The sequence below is a fragment of the Benincasa hispida genome, chromosome 10, assembly GCF_009727055.1.
Source record: "Benincasa hispida cultivar B227 chromosome 10, ASM972705v1, whole genome shotgun sequence".
In the NCBI taxonomy this organism is placed as follows: domain Eukaryota; kingdom Viridiplantae; phylum Streptophyta; class Magnoliopsida; order Cucurbitales; family Cucurbitaceae; genus Benincasa; species Benincasa hispida.
In genome coordinates, this window is record NC_052358.1 from 29,650,789 (window position 1) to 29,668,485 (window position 17,697).

The 17,697-nt window shown below is 37.7% G+C and overlaps 1 protein-coding gene across 1 annotated transcript; it reads left to right on the top strand.

Moving 5' to 3' along the window:
* The first annotated feature begins 13,172 nt into the window (after positions 1-13,172).
* LOC120088888 (chloride channel protein CLC-e) lies at positions 13,173-17,474 on the top strand. Its single transcript, XM_039046328.1, has 7 exons — positions 13,173-13,782; positions 13,941-14,373; positions 14,707-14,907; positions 15,030-15,496; positions 15,925-16,485; positions 16,711-16,907; positions 17,048-17,474. The coding sequence occupies exons 1-7, from the start codon at positions 13,309-13,311 to the stop codon at positions 17,076-17,078; spliced, it is 2,364 nt and encodes a 787-aa protein (XP_038902256.1). The 5' UTR covers positions 13,173-13,308; the 3' UTR covers positions 17,079-17,474.
* The last annotated feature ends 223 nt before the right edge of the window (positions 17,475-17,697 follow it).

Here is a 17,697-nt window from a genome sequence, read left to right on the forward strand (position 1 = left end):
GGTCTTGTAAATTTTTTTGAAGTCATTTAGAGTGAAATTATGGGGGTGTAAAATTCTTGTTTCGGGAGAGAGGACAGCAACAAAATTGGAGAAAAAATGACTCACAGACCCAAAATAGCTCCCCAGACCTGACCCGAACAATGCGTCCGACCCGTTTCGGAGAGCCCCGTGCACGCCAGACTATCGACAAAACTACCTTCTGGCTTGTTCCGTGACTCGAAAAAGGCTCAAACCCAGATTTCTCGCACTCGCGCCTTATCTCGCACGCTGCCACGCCTAGGATCCGGACTAGTCGCGAAAACCCGCGGGCGTGCGCCGACCCGGTTCGCCGCCACCTGCTCACACCTATTTCCGCCTCCGTAACCCGCCCCGCCAAACTTCGTTGACTGCGCCACGTGCGTTGATCAGCCGGTCCAGACGGTCTGGGGACCGGTGGTTTGACCTGGGTTTGAGCCAGTTTGACTGGTTCAAACTTGGTTTTTGGTGTTTTTGGGCCGGTCGAGTGAGTTTCTGAGCGGTTCCAGATGTTCAAAGTGGTTTGAAACTTGGTTCCGGGAACTGGTTGCTAATTTGTGTAATAAATAGTTTATGTGGTTGTTTTACTGCCAAAAATCGGTCCACTTAGTTGTTGTTACCTATTTATGCACTGTGAGTATAATGTTGTTTGATTAGTGTGCATATAGTATGCCATATAGTTTAAAACCCCACCATAGGAAAAGCATGTGACATGCATTTGTTATATCTTATAAGTGTTATAAAATATATACTATGCATACTTAGTTTTTAATATAAGTGTTATTTATTAAAGCATTTTGTTTTTGAAGGAACAATGTTATAGATAAAATGCTCTAGGGGTTATAATGGTTATAACTTATTTAAATTTTTATAAAATAACCGAGACTTCTAAAATCTATAACAAAGATAAGATGATGCTCACTTAGGGTTAACCATCGAGCAATCCCAATTTTCATAGAAAATAGGTCGATATCTTGTAAAATCGAAGTTACAGAAAATTCCCGGCAAAGATCTTTGGCAAAAAGTCAGATAAGATGACTAAAAGGTTGAAGGTTTTTTAAGTTTGACGGTCATGGAACCACCTACTACCTGGAGATCGAGCCGGCGTCTTGAGTTAGGTTAAACCGGTTTTTATGAGCATGCTGTGAGCGTGTAAGGAAATAAAATTTGTTTATCACCTAGGACTCGTAGGTTAAAAATCTAGTATAAAAAAGTTATACTCAGATGAATCACCTTAGACTTAGGATATGTTAGTTCACTAAGTATTTTATACCCTAACCGTCTTAGAACACTTCAACTGGAGAGCAAGTTAATACTTTTTAGCTCTAGCATCCCAAGATTTCACACCATGAAGAATTCATGCTTGGCTTGTGGGGCCACCCTGGGATGGACTCCATGTCGGAGAGTGTTTGCATGAGTCAATACCAGGTGATAGGGGAAGTTGTTCATAGTAAGTGGGAGAAGGATAGTGTGTCAACACATCCTACAGGTCTCTTCTATTAGGCTCGCATCGTGATTTCCTATCTTTTGTGGTTCTTAAAATTGGAGGGTCAACCACTTATGAGAATTACTAAGTGTTAGTAAATTCTTGACCAAATTAGCGATACTGAGTAGATTATAGGAATAAGAGTTTTCTGGTTGATTAGTATCTAGTCAGATAGTCTTGGTTCAATGGAGGAATAGTTGATCACCCCCCGGTGGAGTTGATCTTAAAACCATTGAATTATCGTTTGCAAATATAATAATTGAAGCGGTACATTATTAGTTTTTTTTGCGAAACTTAATTGGATTTTAAAATTAATGTTTTTTGGACTAAAAAAGAGTATGTTTTCTTTTTCAGCATTGACTAGCTCTTTAGTTCAACTATTGCTCTGAAAAACGTTAACGGTTGACAACTATTCAACATGGGAAAACGAATCTGAATGCAACACTAGTAAGATGACTTTGAGATTTGTCTTTAATTGAGGAATGTTCCTCAGGCCCCTGCCTCGAAAGAAGCACATGGTAAATTATGATTACTAGTTGCTGAAACAGTTAGGTGGAGTATGATACCTCAAAACTGGATATGGATTAGAAGCACTAATCTATTTGCTCTTCTTTTCAGGAAACTAGTTCCTGGAAAAAGCTTGAAAAAGGCAAGATTCACCCCTCAAGGTTGGAAACCATGAGAGTGTCTCGGCCGAAAGCAGCGAGAGACTTTGAAGTTGTTTTTCAATTGATAGATATATCATACTAAAAGATGTTTTGTATTGCTCCTAAAATGGAGACGGAATTTAATATCTATCACATGGTATATTGGAACAAATGTTATAAAAAATATCTTTTGAAGTTAATGAGCGTCCATTTTTTCAGAAAAGTATTTCAAAGTTTGGGTTTTGCTATTATGAAAACAACTTATATAAGTTAAGACCAACTAAAAAGCAAAATTTGTCTTAATACTGAGATGTTAGTAGACAGTCGAAACTTCAGAATAAAAGAAAAAAAAAAAAAGTCTCTTCTAATGCCTATACTTATGGCACCTAAGACTTGGCCACAAAAAATCTCAAAAGGATTGAGAGTTGGTTAAGAACTAGACTTCCTAAATCAGTTAGAGAAGACAATTCTTTACCTTCATTGTGAGTTCTTGTCTTGAGCGGAAAAAATGACTTAAAAGATCTTTTACTGGAAAAGTCTCAGGCCACCAATACCCTTAGAGCTCGTACATTCGGACCTCTGTGGACCGACATGAATGTCAAACTCGAGGTGGGTATGAATATTTCATCATGTTTATTGATGATTATTTCAAGGTATTAGTCATATTTACCTATTGCCATCACAAGTCGATTCTTTGAAAAGTTTCAAAGAATTAAGGCTGAGGTTTGAGAACTAGTTTAGGGTTAAAACAATTAAGACACTACGATCAGATCCGAGTGAGGAGTACATGGACTTGAATTCCAGGACTATATTTGAATAGAACCACAGAATCAAGTCACAACTCTTTGCACTTATTGCCTCAGGCAGAATGGTTGTATTCTGAAAGAAGAAACAAGAACCTTGTAGTTTAGGACATGGTTCGCTCAATTGATTGAGCTTTGCTAAGTTTACTGATTCCTTTTGGGGGCATGCATTAGAGACTTCTGTCTATATTTTGAATAACGTTCCCATCTAAAAGTGTCTTTCAGAAACTCCACCTTATGAGCTATGGGAAAGGAGCGTAAAGGCAATTTACGTCACTTTAGGGATTTTGGGGATGCCCGGCACATTGTGTTGGTGCAAAATCCTAAAAAAATTGTTAACGGTTCGCTTCAAAACTATACCTATTTGTAGGTTATCAAAAGAAACAAAAGTGGTCTATTTTACGATCCTCAAAATAAGGTATTTGTTATCGATAAATGCCACATTTCTTAGAGGGAAGACCACATAAGAAGTCATCAACCTAGTAGACTAGTATGAATGAAATTTCCAAAAACGCTACAAATTAGAGCTAGTTCATGTACTAAAGTAGTAGATAAAACTAGTACATCTGGTCAGTCACATCCTTCTCAAGAGTTGAGAAGTCTCGATGTAGTAGTTGAGGGGTTCATCAGCCTGGGACGTTACTTTAGGTTTAACAGAAACACAAGTCGTATACTTAATGGATGGCACAGAAGATCCATCGACCTATAAGAAAGCGATAAAAGATGTGGACGGTGATCAGTGGGTCAAAGCCATTGGACCTCGAATGGAGTATTATGTACTTTAATCTATCTGAAAACTTGTAGAATCAACAAATGTCCGAAAACCATTTGGTTTGTTAAGTGGATCTACAGAGCAGAATAAGAGCCAAAACCGATAAAGTATAGACTTTAAGGCTCGACTTGTGGCAAAGGGATACCCAGAGAGAGAGAGTGAAACTGTGAAGAAAATTTCTCCCCCGTTGCCATGCTTAAGTCGATTAGAATACTCTTATCCATTGCCACCTTTTATGACTATGAAATTTGGCAGATTGTGATGTCAAGATAGCCTTTTTAAACGGGCGATCATTGAGGAGAGTATCTATATGGCTCACCAGAAAGGGTTTATTGCATAGGGTCAAGAACAAAGGTATGTAAGCTTCAAAAATCCATTTATGGATTGAAACAAGCTTCTGATCCTGGAATAATAGGATTTGATATTGCGATCAAATCAAGGCTTTGAACAGAATGTGACAGCCTTGATGTTACAAGAAGATTCGTTCATTCTACTATGTGTTCTTAGTTTTATTATGTTGACGATATTCTACTCATTGGGAAGTGGCTAGCAACACAGTTCCCAAATGAAAGATTGGAAAATACGCAGCTATGTTCTCGGGATTCAGATTATTCAGAACCGCAAGAATAGAACACTAGTCATGTCTCAAAGCAACTTATTATAGACAAAATGTTGTCTAGGGGATAAGATGCAGAATTCCAAAAGAGGTCTGTTATCTTTACAGATATGGAATTCATTTGTCAAAAGATCAATGTCCTAAGATACCCTCAAGAGGTTGAAATATGAGACGCATTCCCTATGCTTCCGCAGTTGGGTAGCCTGATGTATGCAAATGTTATATACTAGACCTGACATTAGCTATTGTAGTAGGGATAGTCAGTAGGTATTAAGTCCAATCCTGGGATATGATCATTGGACTGTCGTTTAAAAATATCCTTCAAATATCTTGGAGAAACGAGGAACTACATGCTCGTGTATATGGTATTAAGGATTTGATCCTTACTGGATACACTGACTCTGATTTTCAAACTGATAAAAGATGTAGGAAGTCTACATCATGGATTAGTGTTCAACTCTTAACGGAGGAGCAGTAGTTGGAGAAGTGTAAAAACAAACCTGTATAGCTGACTCCACAATGGAAGTTGAATATGTAGCTGCTTGTAAGCAGCCAAGGAAGCAGTATGGGTGAGGAGAATTCTTGACAGATTGGAAGTCGTTCCAAATATGTGTCTGCCTATCACCCTATATGTGTGATTAATAGTGGTGCAGTTGCAAGCAGAGAAGCCACAAGCGCAGCAAGCTATTGAGCGCAAAATACATCTGATCCGGAACATTGTACATTCGTGGAAAACGTTGTAGAACCCAGATATCTTCTGAGCAAAACATTGTTGATCTTTTTTACAAAGGCCCTCATGGCTAAAGTGTTTGAAGGTCACCTACAGAGTCTAGGTCTACGAAATTGTAAACTAAACAAGTGGAGAGACTTTTGGTATATGCCCTAGTTTATTATATTCATATGTTTATTGTACTCATTATGTTTCTCACTTAAATTCAATATTGTGTTACTCACTAGGAGTTTTAGTCCAAGTGGGAGTTTGTTGGATTTTATGTCCTAAATCTCGTAGTTTTGTAAATTAATCAAACATATTCTGTTTTTGTTTTCGATAAAGTTGTTATTGAATTGTATAATCTTGAATCAAATAAAACTATAAGGTCCTGAGGCTATTTAATGTATTTTTGAACTTTATGTTAGTGACATAAAGGTGGATCAAGTTTCAAATATATAGTTCAAAAATGGTCTATAGTATATGAATAAGGGTATGGGCTCGCTTATTCTGGGGACACTATGGATGCGGCCCACTTTGTAGTTAGTACAAACGATGTGAATCCTAAACCGTTCATTGGAGCATGAAGTGGGGCACTCCTATGATTTAAAGAGTTTTGCATAAGACTGAACCATGAAATAGTCACTTTTTACGTTCTATAAATGTCGTTTTATAGGTAAAACTGACTAATTTCGTTAATTGATGACCTCAGGTAACTTAATTTTAATTCCTAAGCTAACTATGAACTCTTGTTCACTTCGAAATATTATCCTTAGATCTGCATAGGTGAGGCAGTCAACATCCGTGGCCAATAAGCCTCCCATTTCAGGGGTAAGATCGTAGGGTACAGACGGGAATTCACTCTTACCCGTTATAGGGATAGTAGATAAGGTTGTTCCCTTTAGTACTGAATTCAGATCTTGAACAAAGGAGCCCCACCCTCTCCTTGGTTCGTGGAGGGATTCGGTTTATAGGTTGGACCTTAAACCAATTGTCATTAGAGGATCGTGGAACTTAAGGAATAAGATGTGTCTCGGGGTAAAACGGTTTTTATGACCCAGCGAGATATCAAACAACTGTGAAGGATTAGCTTACTAATCATGATTATATCAAAATAGACACAAATATATCTATAGTGAGGGAGTGCAATTACGGGACTATAGTGGAATGACTCTGTAGTTAACGAATGTTGATTAGCTCCGTCTAAAGAGTTTAGCTAGCTAAATCTCGGATCGTTGGAACCATTATCTAAGGTCTATTAGGTTCCCCTACTAGCTCATATGGAATAAACTTAGAATAGTATGATAGATATTCGAATTGTTCGAATTAGGTGAAGAGAGAGAAACGACAAGTATATGTGATATAGTGATCGGGTTTTCAATTTAGAGTAACAGCTTTAATATTTTAAATGTGATTTAATATCAAGATATATGAATACGTTCATATTCGGAAGCTCGAAAATAATGGAAATGTCAAAGATATAAAATAGTCGAAGAGTTAACTTTTGACTTTGAAAAGTCAGGACTTTGACCGACCTTATATTCAAATGTGATTTGAATTTCGAGAAAATGAATGCGGATTTAATGCTCGGGAGGTCAAAATTAGTCAACACGAAAAAAATTTTCAAAAAAAGTCAAAATGTTGACTTTTTAGTCAAAGTTTGACTTTGACAAAATGACTATTTTGCCATTTGACTAAAGTTAGTGGGAAAATTCCAAACTTTTGTTGGATAATTTTCACTAACAAATAGTGGGCTAGATGTTGGCTTATAGGTGAGACATTAAGCCCACTTAGATAGTGGATTCTAGGTGTTGTGTTTTTATGAATTTATTCCATGCAATTGTTGCATGATTTTTTCTATAAATTGGGCTTTCAATTTGGATGAAAAAGTTTTTGACATTTTGCCAATTTTGTTTTCAAAAATTGGGCCTGGAAAAAAAATCAAATGCCTACCCAAAATTCCATTTTTCTTTTTCCATCTCTTCTCTCTCTCGGCTTTCTTCATCCACCGGGTCCCACATCCGGTTTTGAGTCAAAGGATAGTAGGTCAACTCTAATGATGGTCCGAAGAAGTTCGGGTCGAGATTTAGCGAGAAAAGCGTTTCGGGTAGCTTGAAAGGTTAATTTTAATTATTGTTTTTCCTTCAATTGCATGCTAATTTCCTTTAAATTAAAAGCAATTAAGTAATTAGGTCCTTATTCCGCCTATCATATGTCTCGTGTTCCATCAGAGGTGTTCTTGCAACACTCTTGGAGGGAACCACAGTTGAGTATATATATACCGCAGTCTCCACTGCGGAACCCCAAAACAAGTCAGTAAGGAAGCGTAATCGTCATCGAGAAACATGTCTAACAAGGTCCTATTTCTCCTCTCCGCTACACCATTCTGCTGAGCTGTACCTGGCGCTGAGAGTTGGAAAATGATTCCATGTTCTATCAAATAGTTTGGAATGCCGAGATCCAAAAACTTTCCACCTCGATCCAATCGAAATGTTTTAATCCGTCATATCTAATGTGTTTTCAACTTCAGCCTTTTGAACTCTTTGAACTTTTCAAAGGATCAAACTTCCGTTGCATAAGATAAACATACTCATACCTGGAGTAAGATCAGTGAAACTGATAAAATACTCATAGCCACCTCAGGCTCGCACATTCATAGAACCACAAAGGTCAGAAGTACTAACTTAAAAGGCTCCTTAGCTCTATAACCTTTTCCAGTAAAAGGTCGTTTAGTCATCTTACCTTCGAGGCAAGATTCGCACACTGGTAAAGAATTTCTTCTATTCTCACTTAAAAGTCCATTCTTCACCATCTCTCAATCCTATTGAGATTGATTGGCCCTAAACGAAGATGCCAAAGTTAGCATTTTCTTTTTGGAGAAATTTCGGCGACGTTTTGATTGAGTTTACGCAGTTCTGAAACAATTCAGTAATGGAGGGAATTATGGCTAACGGCTTTAGCACATTATAAATTCGATTCCAGATTTTTGTGTTGTGTAAATAAAAACACACATCTTTATGAATAAATGTTCCCACATTAAACGAGATAGTATATTTACATTACAATAAACACTTTATTAGAAATGAGGTTTCTTTTTTAGTTCGGCGGACAATATATACACATTTAAAATAAGAAACCTATTCTGTAAAGTTAATTGGAGGGCCTTTCACTGCCACAGTTGAGATAACGTACCCGGGGGGCTACTCACATCGTCATCTCACCATGTTGTCGCCAAGATCTAATCCCCTGAAAAAAAGAGAACAAACTATGGTTAGTGGCACCCGAATCAATTATCAGGCAGAATCATCTTCTCCACTAAAACAAGTTTTCAAAAACAAGTAAAATCACATTTTACCTTTATCAGCCTTGGCCTTAGCCTTGGCTGCTTTCTTCTCTTTCAGATATCGAGGATAGTTCCTCTTCCAGTATCCATTTTGGTAGTAGTGGAAACACTTTCCCTTAGCAACCTGTGGACGCCTCCAGGCGGTAGGTAAGCAGGTGCCTTCCCTTTTCCCTTACCACCCTTCTTCTTCTTCCCCTTTGCAGAGTTAGAAGATTAGAAGGTGCAGAACTTTCGTTTTGAGGTGAATCTCTATGGAACGTCCTGGAGGATGAAGCAACATTTGCCTCACCCTTCTATCTCTCCTACTTTTTAGTAAAGATTGGTATGTCTGTAACTCGTTTGAGGAGAAGTGTAGGTTATATTTCACTTTGTTAAGAATCACATTGCTAACAAAGTGCAGGAAGCTTTCCGGCAAAGAATGCAGGATTATGCTAACCTGGCTGCCCTCATCGATGGTTAGACCCATTCAACTCTGTCACATTAAAGTGAACCATCATGTAGCAACATGTCACGAACAGAGGTGCCTTCTTCCATTTGGAGTTGAATATGTATTTAAGAGCCTCATGCATAAGCTGTTCAGATGGTTGTCCAAACATCCCCCCGCAGGACTCCCATGATCTCACACGCTGAGACCATAGGCTCAATGTTTCTTGTCCAAGACTTCAGAAAGACTTGCCAAGATGTAGGCTCGGGCCTTCTCATTCGCTCCTTGTCCATTGCTCATGGCATTCAGAGCTGGAATAGAAAGGACAAGCCTTGTGAGAGCGAACATAATATTCTCGATGATCAGGATCGTTGTGATCATGTGTTTCCATGTTCCGAAATATATTGCCAATAAGTTTTTTCAGCGCTTAGAATTACTAACGTGGTTTTGCCATTTTTTGAAAAATGTTGCTGAAAATACGAACAAAAATTTTATTTAGATTTTCTAAACCACTTTTGAAACCAATCAGTTTTTTGCAAAAATATTTTCAAATACCCTAAGTTATAGACTTCTATTTTTGCAATGATGCCCAGTGAGGCAGGACAAATGTCACCGGTGGGTGATTAGTTATCCCTTTCACTGGGATGATATTATTCTCAACGATTAGGCAGAACCAACTCTTGGAACTGAACCTAACAGCCACCATTTTTTCGGTCCAAAACTGTTAACCTTAACAATTCCGTGTAAGTGTGACCCCTGTTTTTGTGTGCCATAGTCCCCCCCCCCCCCCTAATAGGCTCACCGTAGGGAAGAAAAAGATTAGGACAAGAGATTAAGTTACCTTATCCTCTTAGGAAGATCAAATAAAAAAAATGCGCAAAACTGTCATCCTTTAAGAGGACACTCCCAGGGTGCCCTCAAGCGATGCGCAGTAACTTTTCAACCTAAGGGAGACTAAGGATATGTGTTTTGCACTTCCCGCTCCACTTTATATTAACACTCTCTCCACTCCACCTTGATATGACCTTGCCCAAAACACCATCGTTAGGGACACGCCAAAAAGGGTTAGATCTCTCGATGTGACTATTTCAGGAGAAACGTGAAAGGTTTAAGTGAGCATTCGGTATGCCTTCAAGTACCTCCCACTTATATGTCTACCTAGGGTTTCATTAACCTAGAACAATCCGGCTACTAATTTTAGAACAAGTTCATTTTTTAACTCTACTCATAAACAACGTTTTGTCTATGAAATTATGAACAAGTTTCAAGTAGTCACAGTTAACACTTTAATGGATTGTCCTTAACTTGTATGCATTGCATCAAAATCTATCTAATTCACCTTTCCAAGTAAGTCTCCCAGGAGGGGTGTTACATTTTCGTCAATTTAAACCCCAGCCTGACAGAACCCGCCATAGACAAAAGGTCCTTTATAGATAATTTGTACTACACTTTAACTTTTTATAGCCAATTTAATCCTATTAAACTGATTAAAAGATAAAGCCTTTAGGGTTGCTAATCGTATTTAGGACCGTGATCTTAGGTTACGTTACCAAGTTTTAAACACTTTAAACCTTGAAATTAAACCTTAAGTGAGCATGCATGTCTTTCTTATTTCTTTTAGTTCTTAATTTTTCTTTAACTTTTAAAGACAACTAAATATTGTGCACAACAAAGTGTTTATAACATTTATAAAGTAACCTATATGTCATAGCTTCATGCAAATTTCTGGTCAGTACTATATATATAACTTTAATGGACGCTAACAACCAAGCAACATGGCTATCATTCACCTTATAATATAACAATTATTAATATAAAGATGGTATTATGTCAATGTTTTTTATGCATTACATAATAGGAACTCTCTATATTATATGATGCATGAGGCATGCTCTGATATTTGATCATGCTTTCAAATGTGATAACATTACAATAAAAAATGATGCAATGACCCATTGCATCCTAAGGTGGGATTACTATATGTGCATCCATATGACATATAAAAACATACATGTATGTAATAAATAGGATTAATGGACCGGATGATCCTTTACAAAAAAATGGAAAGAAATAATCCTATCTATTACTTTTTCATCGAGCAAACACGCGTTCAGAGGCGAACGAGGTCTTGAACCGGCCAGGAGTCTGCATTGTGTAGTAAATGCCACAGGTAGACGGAATCATTTCAGCGCACACGTAGACGATAGAACATATTAAACAATCGCGTAGACGACGAGGCTGTGAAGCCTGATCGTCTATGCCATCGTTTACTCGACGACAGGTAACGATTTACCTTGCGTTACTAAGAGATCGTTTAGCCAATTACTAAGCGATGAAGCTTGCTGACCTAAATGATCGTCTAGTGCGTGCGTTAAATGATACGCGAGCATCTCATCGTTACACGATGCGATACTCAGCGATCGCGTACCCGATCGTCAAAACGATACAATCAACTCTTGATCGCATACCCCATTGTTTAACCAATGCATTCAACAGCGATCGCATACTCCATCGTCTTTACGCCATCGTCTTTACAATCCGATCAACAGTGATCGCGTACCACATCTTCTGCATGATGCGATCAACCCTAGATCGCCTCCTTCCTCGAAGAACCGCAACGCTTGCACAGATCTACTTCTCCGAACGACTCAAAACTTCAAACAAACTTTGAATACAGACTCGATAACAATTATTAATGCTAAAAAATGCAGAGGCCTTTACAAACAATCGCAAATGTAAAAGGATTTAAATCAAACCGAGGCTAATCATCCACGAAAACATCCATTAATCTCGCACATCCACAGCAAATTTAACCATTAAACAGTGTAGAAATGCACCCACCATGAACGTAATTGTCATTTTGTTGCAACAGATGAAATCGGAGTATCAGAACCTGATTCTGATACCAATTGAAGGATCTCTTACCGAAGAGTTCCATGAGCACGTTCGGATCACTCTAATCTCACAGTGACCGAAATTCAACAATATACATTCAAACCACAGTTATGCAAACAAATCTTTATTAATGGCATGCTATGAACAACAAAATAACAAGGGAAAGAGTGTCATACCAGTTGAAGACAATCTTCAAACTTCGAAACTCAATGCAGCAGAAACCTCCACGCGATCTACCAATGCCCAGCAGAATCGTCAACTACAGTAGCACGAACACGAACGTCGCGAGGACGACACCACTAGAAAAGAGCCCCGGGTATTCTTGGAGTGAGAACCCAAAGCATGGTCTTTGGTGAATTTGGTAGAGGAAGGAGGAAGCACGGATCGTATAGGCGATAAGCAAGTGGGAGGGAAAAAGGCACTATCGCATAGCACGATGCTTATCGTTTAGGAGACACTACACGATCGTGTAGGTTTTACTGAACGATCGTTTAGGGAATGGTATACGATTGTTTAGCAAACACACACACTATGATCGTTTAGGGAAGCTATGTGATCGTGTAGGAACTAGTGTACGATCGTTTAGCCGCGAGGTAGACGATCGTTTAGGCGGAAAGTGACTATCATATAGGCTCTCGATTTACTTAAGCAATCATTTATGATTCACCAACGCGCTCTCTCTCTTTCTTTTCTTTCTTTTTTTTTTTAACTAAACCCCATTATTTTAATTCGTAGAATCCTTTTCCTTCCCTATGATCTTAATTTTTTTATGAGAATTTAATTCATCCATAGTTTCCTTTGATTTTGGTTATGGAGATCATGAGAATTAAATCAGTGTGGTCTTGATTTTCTTAATTTTGCAAATATCTCAATTTTTATAAAGGTTGATTACTCTCCTTCTCTAAAGATGGCATCAACTTTTGATGTCAAATTTGGATAGGAAAAATATTTGTAATTTAGGAAAAAGAGAATCTACAAACAAAAAAAATAGTTTAATACCAGAGATGAGAATTTTAGAATGAAGAAGCCAAAATTTTAAGTTACCTCAAGCTATAATGAAATCCTAGGGATCATCTAGGATTAAGATATGAGTTTTTCCTAATTCCAAATAAGTTAGGATTAAATCTTATCTTATCTCAGGTTATCATATATATATATATATTTGACCTTTTTCGTCAAGTCTAAATTCTTAGTTTGTTGGGAAGATGACTTCTCTCTATTTTCATTTGCCAGTCTCTTTTTATTCGGTTTTCCTAATCCCTTCCATTTTCAACCTTAAGATCTCTAATCATTTATTTGTTTAGTTTTTAGTTTTTAGAATTAAGTCTATAAATATTATTTGCAATTTTTTTAAAAAAAAATTCCTTTTATCTACGTTTTTATCGATATTTTCAAAATCCAAGCGGTTTGGAAATCTAGGAAATGGAAAGCAAAACAACACATCTTGAGAAGCCATGGAGACGTTATTTTAGTTAATGGGGCGCTTTGTGTCAAACTTATCCACTCAAATTTGTGTAGATAGAGTTATATTTCATCTTCGTAGTACATTCACACATAGTTAGCGGGAGACGAACTGTATGTGAATGATCTAATCGATAATGGGGGCTTTCGATTCCATGGGAACAAAGCTTAACAATGCCCCTCATTACCCTCGTCTTTCCCCTCTCCCTTCTGCTTCTTTCTGCAAAAATTTCTCCGCTCTGGCCTTCTCTTCCTCAATTTCTGCCCTATATGATCCCAATAACACCATCTCTAATGGACTTGAAAATTATGCAGTGGGTAGTAACAGCTATGGCAGTTTATTGGGTCTTCATTTTTCTCTTTGCCCAAAACGAACTGGGTTAGTTTTTAGGCCGATTTCGGCCCTGCCCGGAAGCGAAGAATCTAAATCCCCTGTTTCTGTTAGCAGCGACGGCCGATTTAGTATAAAACGGAGTGAAGAAGAAGAAGAAGAAGAAGAAGAAGAAGAAGAAGAAGAAGGTATAGCCTATGGAATTGGGAGTTCAACAATAATATCGTCGTGTTTCGTTGGTCTTCTTACAGGCATCGGTGTCGTGCTCTTCAATAACGCAGTACTTCGTATACCCCAACTTTCTTCTATTTCTCTCTTTCTTCTTTGAACTTAGCAGTAAGCACATAATTAAACAAGGAAAGTTGAAAATATTGCTCTGCTGATTGTCTTAACAACGTAAGTTTTCAGTAATTATTGTGATTTTCTGAATGATTGAAGGTGCATGAGATACGTGATTTTTCCTGGGATGGAATTCCTAATAGAGGGGCGTCCTGGTTAAGAGAAATGCCCATTCAAGATATATGGAAACGAGTTATATTGGTTCCTGCTTGTGGGGGATTTCTTGTTAGCTTTTTGAATCTGCTTAGAGATGCTACAGATGTGAAACTGGAGCAACCTCAAGGGGATGGCCCTTCCACAAAATTTGGAGTCCCAGTTTCAATTTCTAATAAGTTCAAGGCTGCATTGCAACCTTTCCTAAAGGCTGTTGCTGCTTCTGTAACCCTTGGTACTGGTAACTCTTTGGGACCGGAAGGTCCTAGCGTCGACATTGGTACTTCTGTTGGCAAGGGTATTTCCACTGTGTTTGACAAGAATTCTAGAACAAAGCTTTCTTTGATAGCTGCTGGATCAGCAGCTGGAATCTCATCTGGTTGGTCTCTCTCTATTATATGCTTGTTGTTTGTTGATTGATGAATGGATTTATATAAAGTATTTTCTGAAATATAGCATGCCTTGCCTACATTATAGGCTAAGAATGTTGTTAATCTTAAAATGTTACAACTGGTCTTGTTGGCATTTCTTCCTATGAAATTTTTTATGGCTAATTGCTGTGATAGAACAATGAGACAGTTGTTCTTCTTATGATATGTTTCTAAAGTAAATTTGTCCGTGTGTTGATTTTCTCATGTTGTCTTATTTAGTAGATAATGGTGAGGAACTCTTTTCGATTTCCTCCATTTAAGCTATTTTTCTATTTTGCCAGGGTTTAATGCTGCAGTTGCTGGCTGTTTTTTTGCTATTGAATCAGTCTTGTGGCCATCTCCTGCTGATTCAACTATTTCTCTCACAAACACCACTTCAATGGTTATATTAAGTGCTGTTATAGCTTCTGTAGTTTCACAAGTTGGTCTTGGAGTAGAACCAGCATTCAAGGTCCCAGTTTATGATTTTCGATCACCAAGTGGTAAACTAATATTTTTAGCTTGAAAGTTAATGTTGTCAGACAAAATAAATGATCAATCTTTCCCTTTTATAGTTTATAGTTGACAAGCAAGACTCTCAGATATCTATTTAACTCATTTTCAGAGCTTCCACTATATCTCTTGTTGGGTGTCCTCTGCGGCTTGGTTTCATTGAGCTTTTCTAAATGCACATCTTACATGCTTGCAACCGTCGACAAATTTCATAAGGACTTTGGCATGCCGAAGGCTTTGTTCCCTATTCTAGGTGGCTTCACTACTGGACTGATAGCCTTGGCATATCCTGAAATTCTGTATTGGGGTTTTGAGAATGTCGATCTTTTGTTGGAATCTCGGCCTTTTGTGAAACCCCTCTCAGCTGAATTATTGGCTCAGCTTGTTGTCATCAAGATTTTGGCCACCTCTTTGTGCAGAGCATCTGGATTAGTGGGAGGGTATTATGCACCATCCCTGTTTATTGGCGCCGCAACTGGAATGGCATATGGGAAATTCATTGGCCTTGCACTTTCTGAGCCCAACACTGTAATTGACTTCTCCATTTTCGAAGTGGCGTCACCTCAAGCGTATGGATTGGTACTGTTCTATATCATTGTATTCCTTAAATCTCATCGTTTTATTGTCATTTTTTGTGGGAAAATACTACACATATACCTTGCATTGGCTTTTGGTTTTTTTTACTGAGCTTAGGAGCTTCCAGAAAACATTAAAAGTCAAGAGCTCCTTTTACAAACTAACATTGTGCCATTTTAGTTTATTCTAATTTTCTTCAGTAATAACCATGACAATGACCGTCCCGGTACTTGTGTTTGATATGTGAGATGCAACCCAACTAATTTCATTAGTTTACTCCTCTGGTTGATATAGACATATATTCCTAGATTAAGAACTTTTTAGCATGCGAATGCTCGCTCTGCCTAATCTTTTGTTTTCTTATACCTGCACTTTTTCTGTTAACCAGCAGTTGCAATGAGTATTTACAAAACAAAGTGGTTTAATTGCAGGTTGGAATGGCTGCTACTCTTGCTGGGGTTTGTCAGGTGCCTCTTACTGCTGTTCTGTTGCTTTTTGAGTTGACACAAGATTACCGAATTGTTCTTCCTTTACTCGGGGCAGTGGGAGTGTCGTCATGGATCACTTCCGGGCAGAAAAGGAAAAGAAGTTCCCAGCAGACGAAGAAACTTCCCCCAGGGAGAAGTCTTACCAGTCAACAATCTACAGCATATGATAGTAATTCAAACAACCAATCTTCTAATTATGCAGATGATGGACAAACAAATTACCCAAATGATCTGTGTGAAATTGAAAGCTCGCTTTGTGCATATGATTCTGATAGTGAAACCGTAGAGTTGGAAAGGAAAATATTTGTGTCCGAAGCCATGACAACGAAATACATTACCGTCCTCATGGGCACTTTCCTCGTAGAAGCAGTAAATCTAATGCTTGCAGAGAAGCAGTCCTGTGCATTGATCGTGGATGAAGAGAATACTTTGATTGGCATATTAGCGCTTGAAGACATTCAAAAGTTAAGCAAAAATGCTAAATCAAGAAGTGAAGAACTAAAGGTGATGTACTATTTCATTTGACACCAACAATCTCTCTCTCTAGCAATTTCATCCTAATAATAACTGATCCGAAAGGGGTTCTTCTAGTCCGATGCTATCAAAATGAATTGTTTGTGCTAATTTTGAACCTCACTTACAGTTACAGAATATCAGAGAGATATTTTTACTTCTATGACTCATTAATTCTGTAAATATCCAGACTTGACAACTTAGTTTGTTGGACAGGAGCTTGTAGTTTCTGAGATTTGCTCACTAGATGGGAAAATATGTCAAGTACCATGGACGGCAACTCCGAGTATGGATATTCTTACAGCTAAAATGATTATGAAGAATCTTGGTGTGACCCAAGTTCCAGTGGTGAGAGATCAGATGGGTTACCTTGTGGGTGTTTTAGACTGGGAGTGTATTGACCTCACTTGCAGGTATGTTCAAAATTTTAAAGGTTGGATTTATGTTACACATCACACCAAATTAAAAGTAGAATTGGTAGTGAAACACCATTCATACTTGGAAGTTTCTTAATGATATTCCATTTTCTGTGTTGATCTGTGGGTTGAAGCAGAATTCTTGCAACAAGAGAATCCCTGGGCTGATGATGGTTTTAACTGCTACAACATTTGAGTTGACAGTAAAAACAAGGGGAGAATGAAAGGTTCAATACACAGAGAATACAAATCTCAATACCATTTTTTTAGGCTGCTATTCAATGCAGCAGAAATCACATAATGGGTGATTCAGTGGTCAAAAACACCAACAAAGCTAAAACCTTCTTTATTTCTCTGGAAGCAAAGGCAAACCACACCACACCACACCACACCTAACATGTGTATGATATGTAGATTGATTTGTGAAATGACTTTTGGAGCCACATAGGTTTGTGAAATGACTTATTACTATTAGATGAAAAATTGGCGAGTTGAAAAAAATCTATATAATGAATGTAGAAAAAAAAAATATTCATAACTTTATCAATTAACTAATTTAATCTATTACAATTGTCCTCTACGAGTTTTTTTATTTTGAAATTGATCCATTATAACTTTAGTATTCAACCTATCAAATAAGTTCATTCTATTAATAAAAAGAATATTACATTATAGTATATAGACTAAAAAGTATAAGAACTTAAAGTCTAAGAAAATTTTTAAACTTATCTGGCGAATTCATATATCCAAACGAATGATAACAAATAATCCTCTTATTTGAACTCTG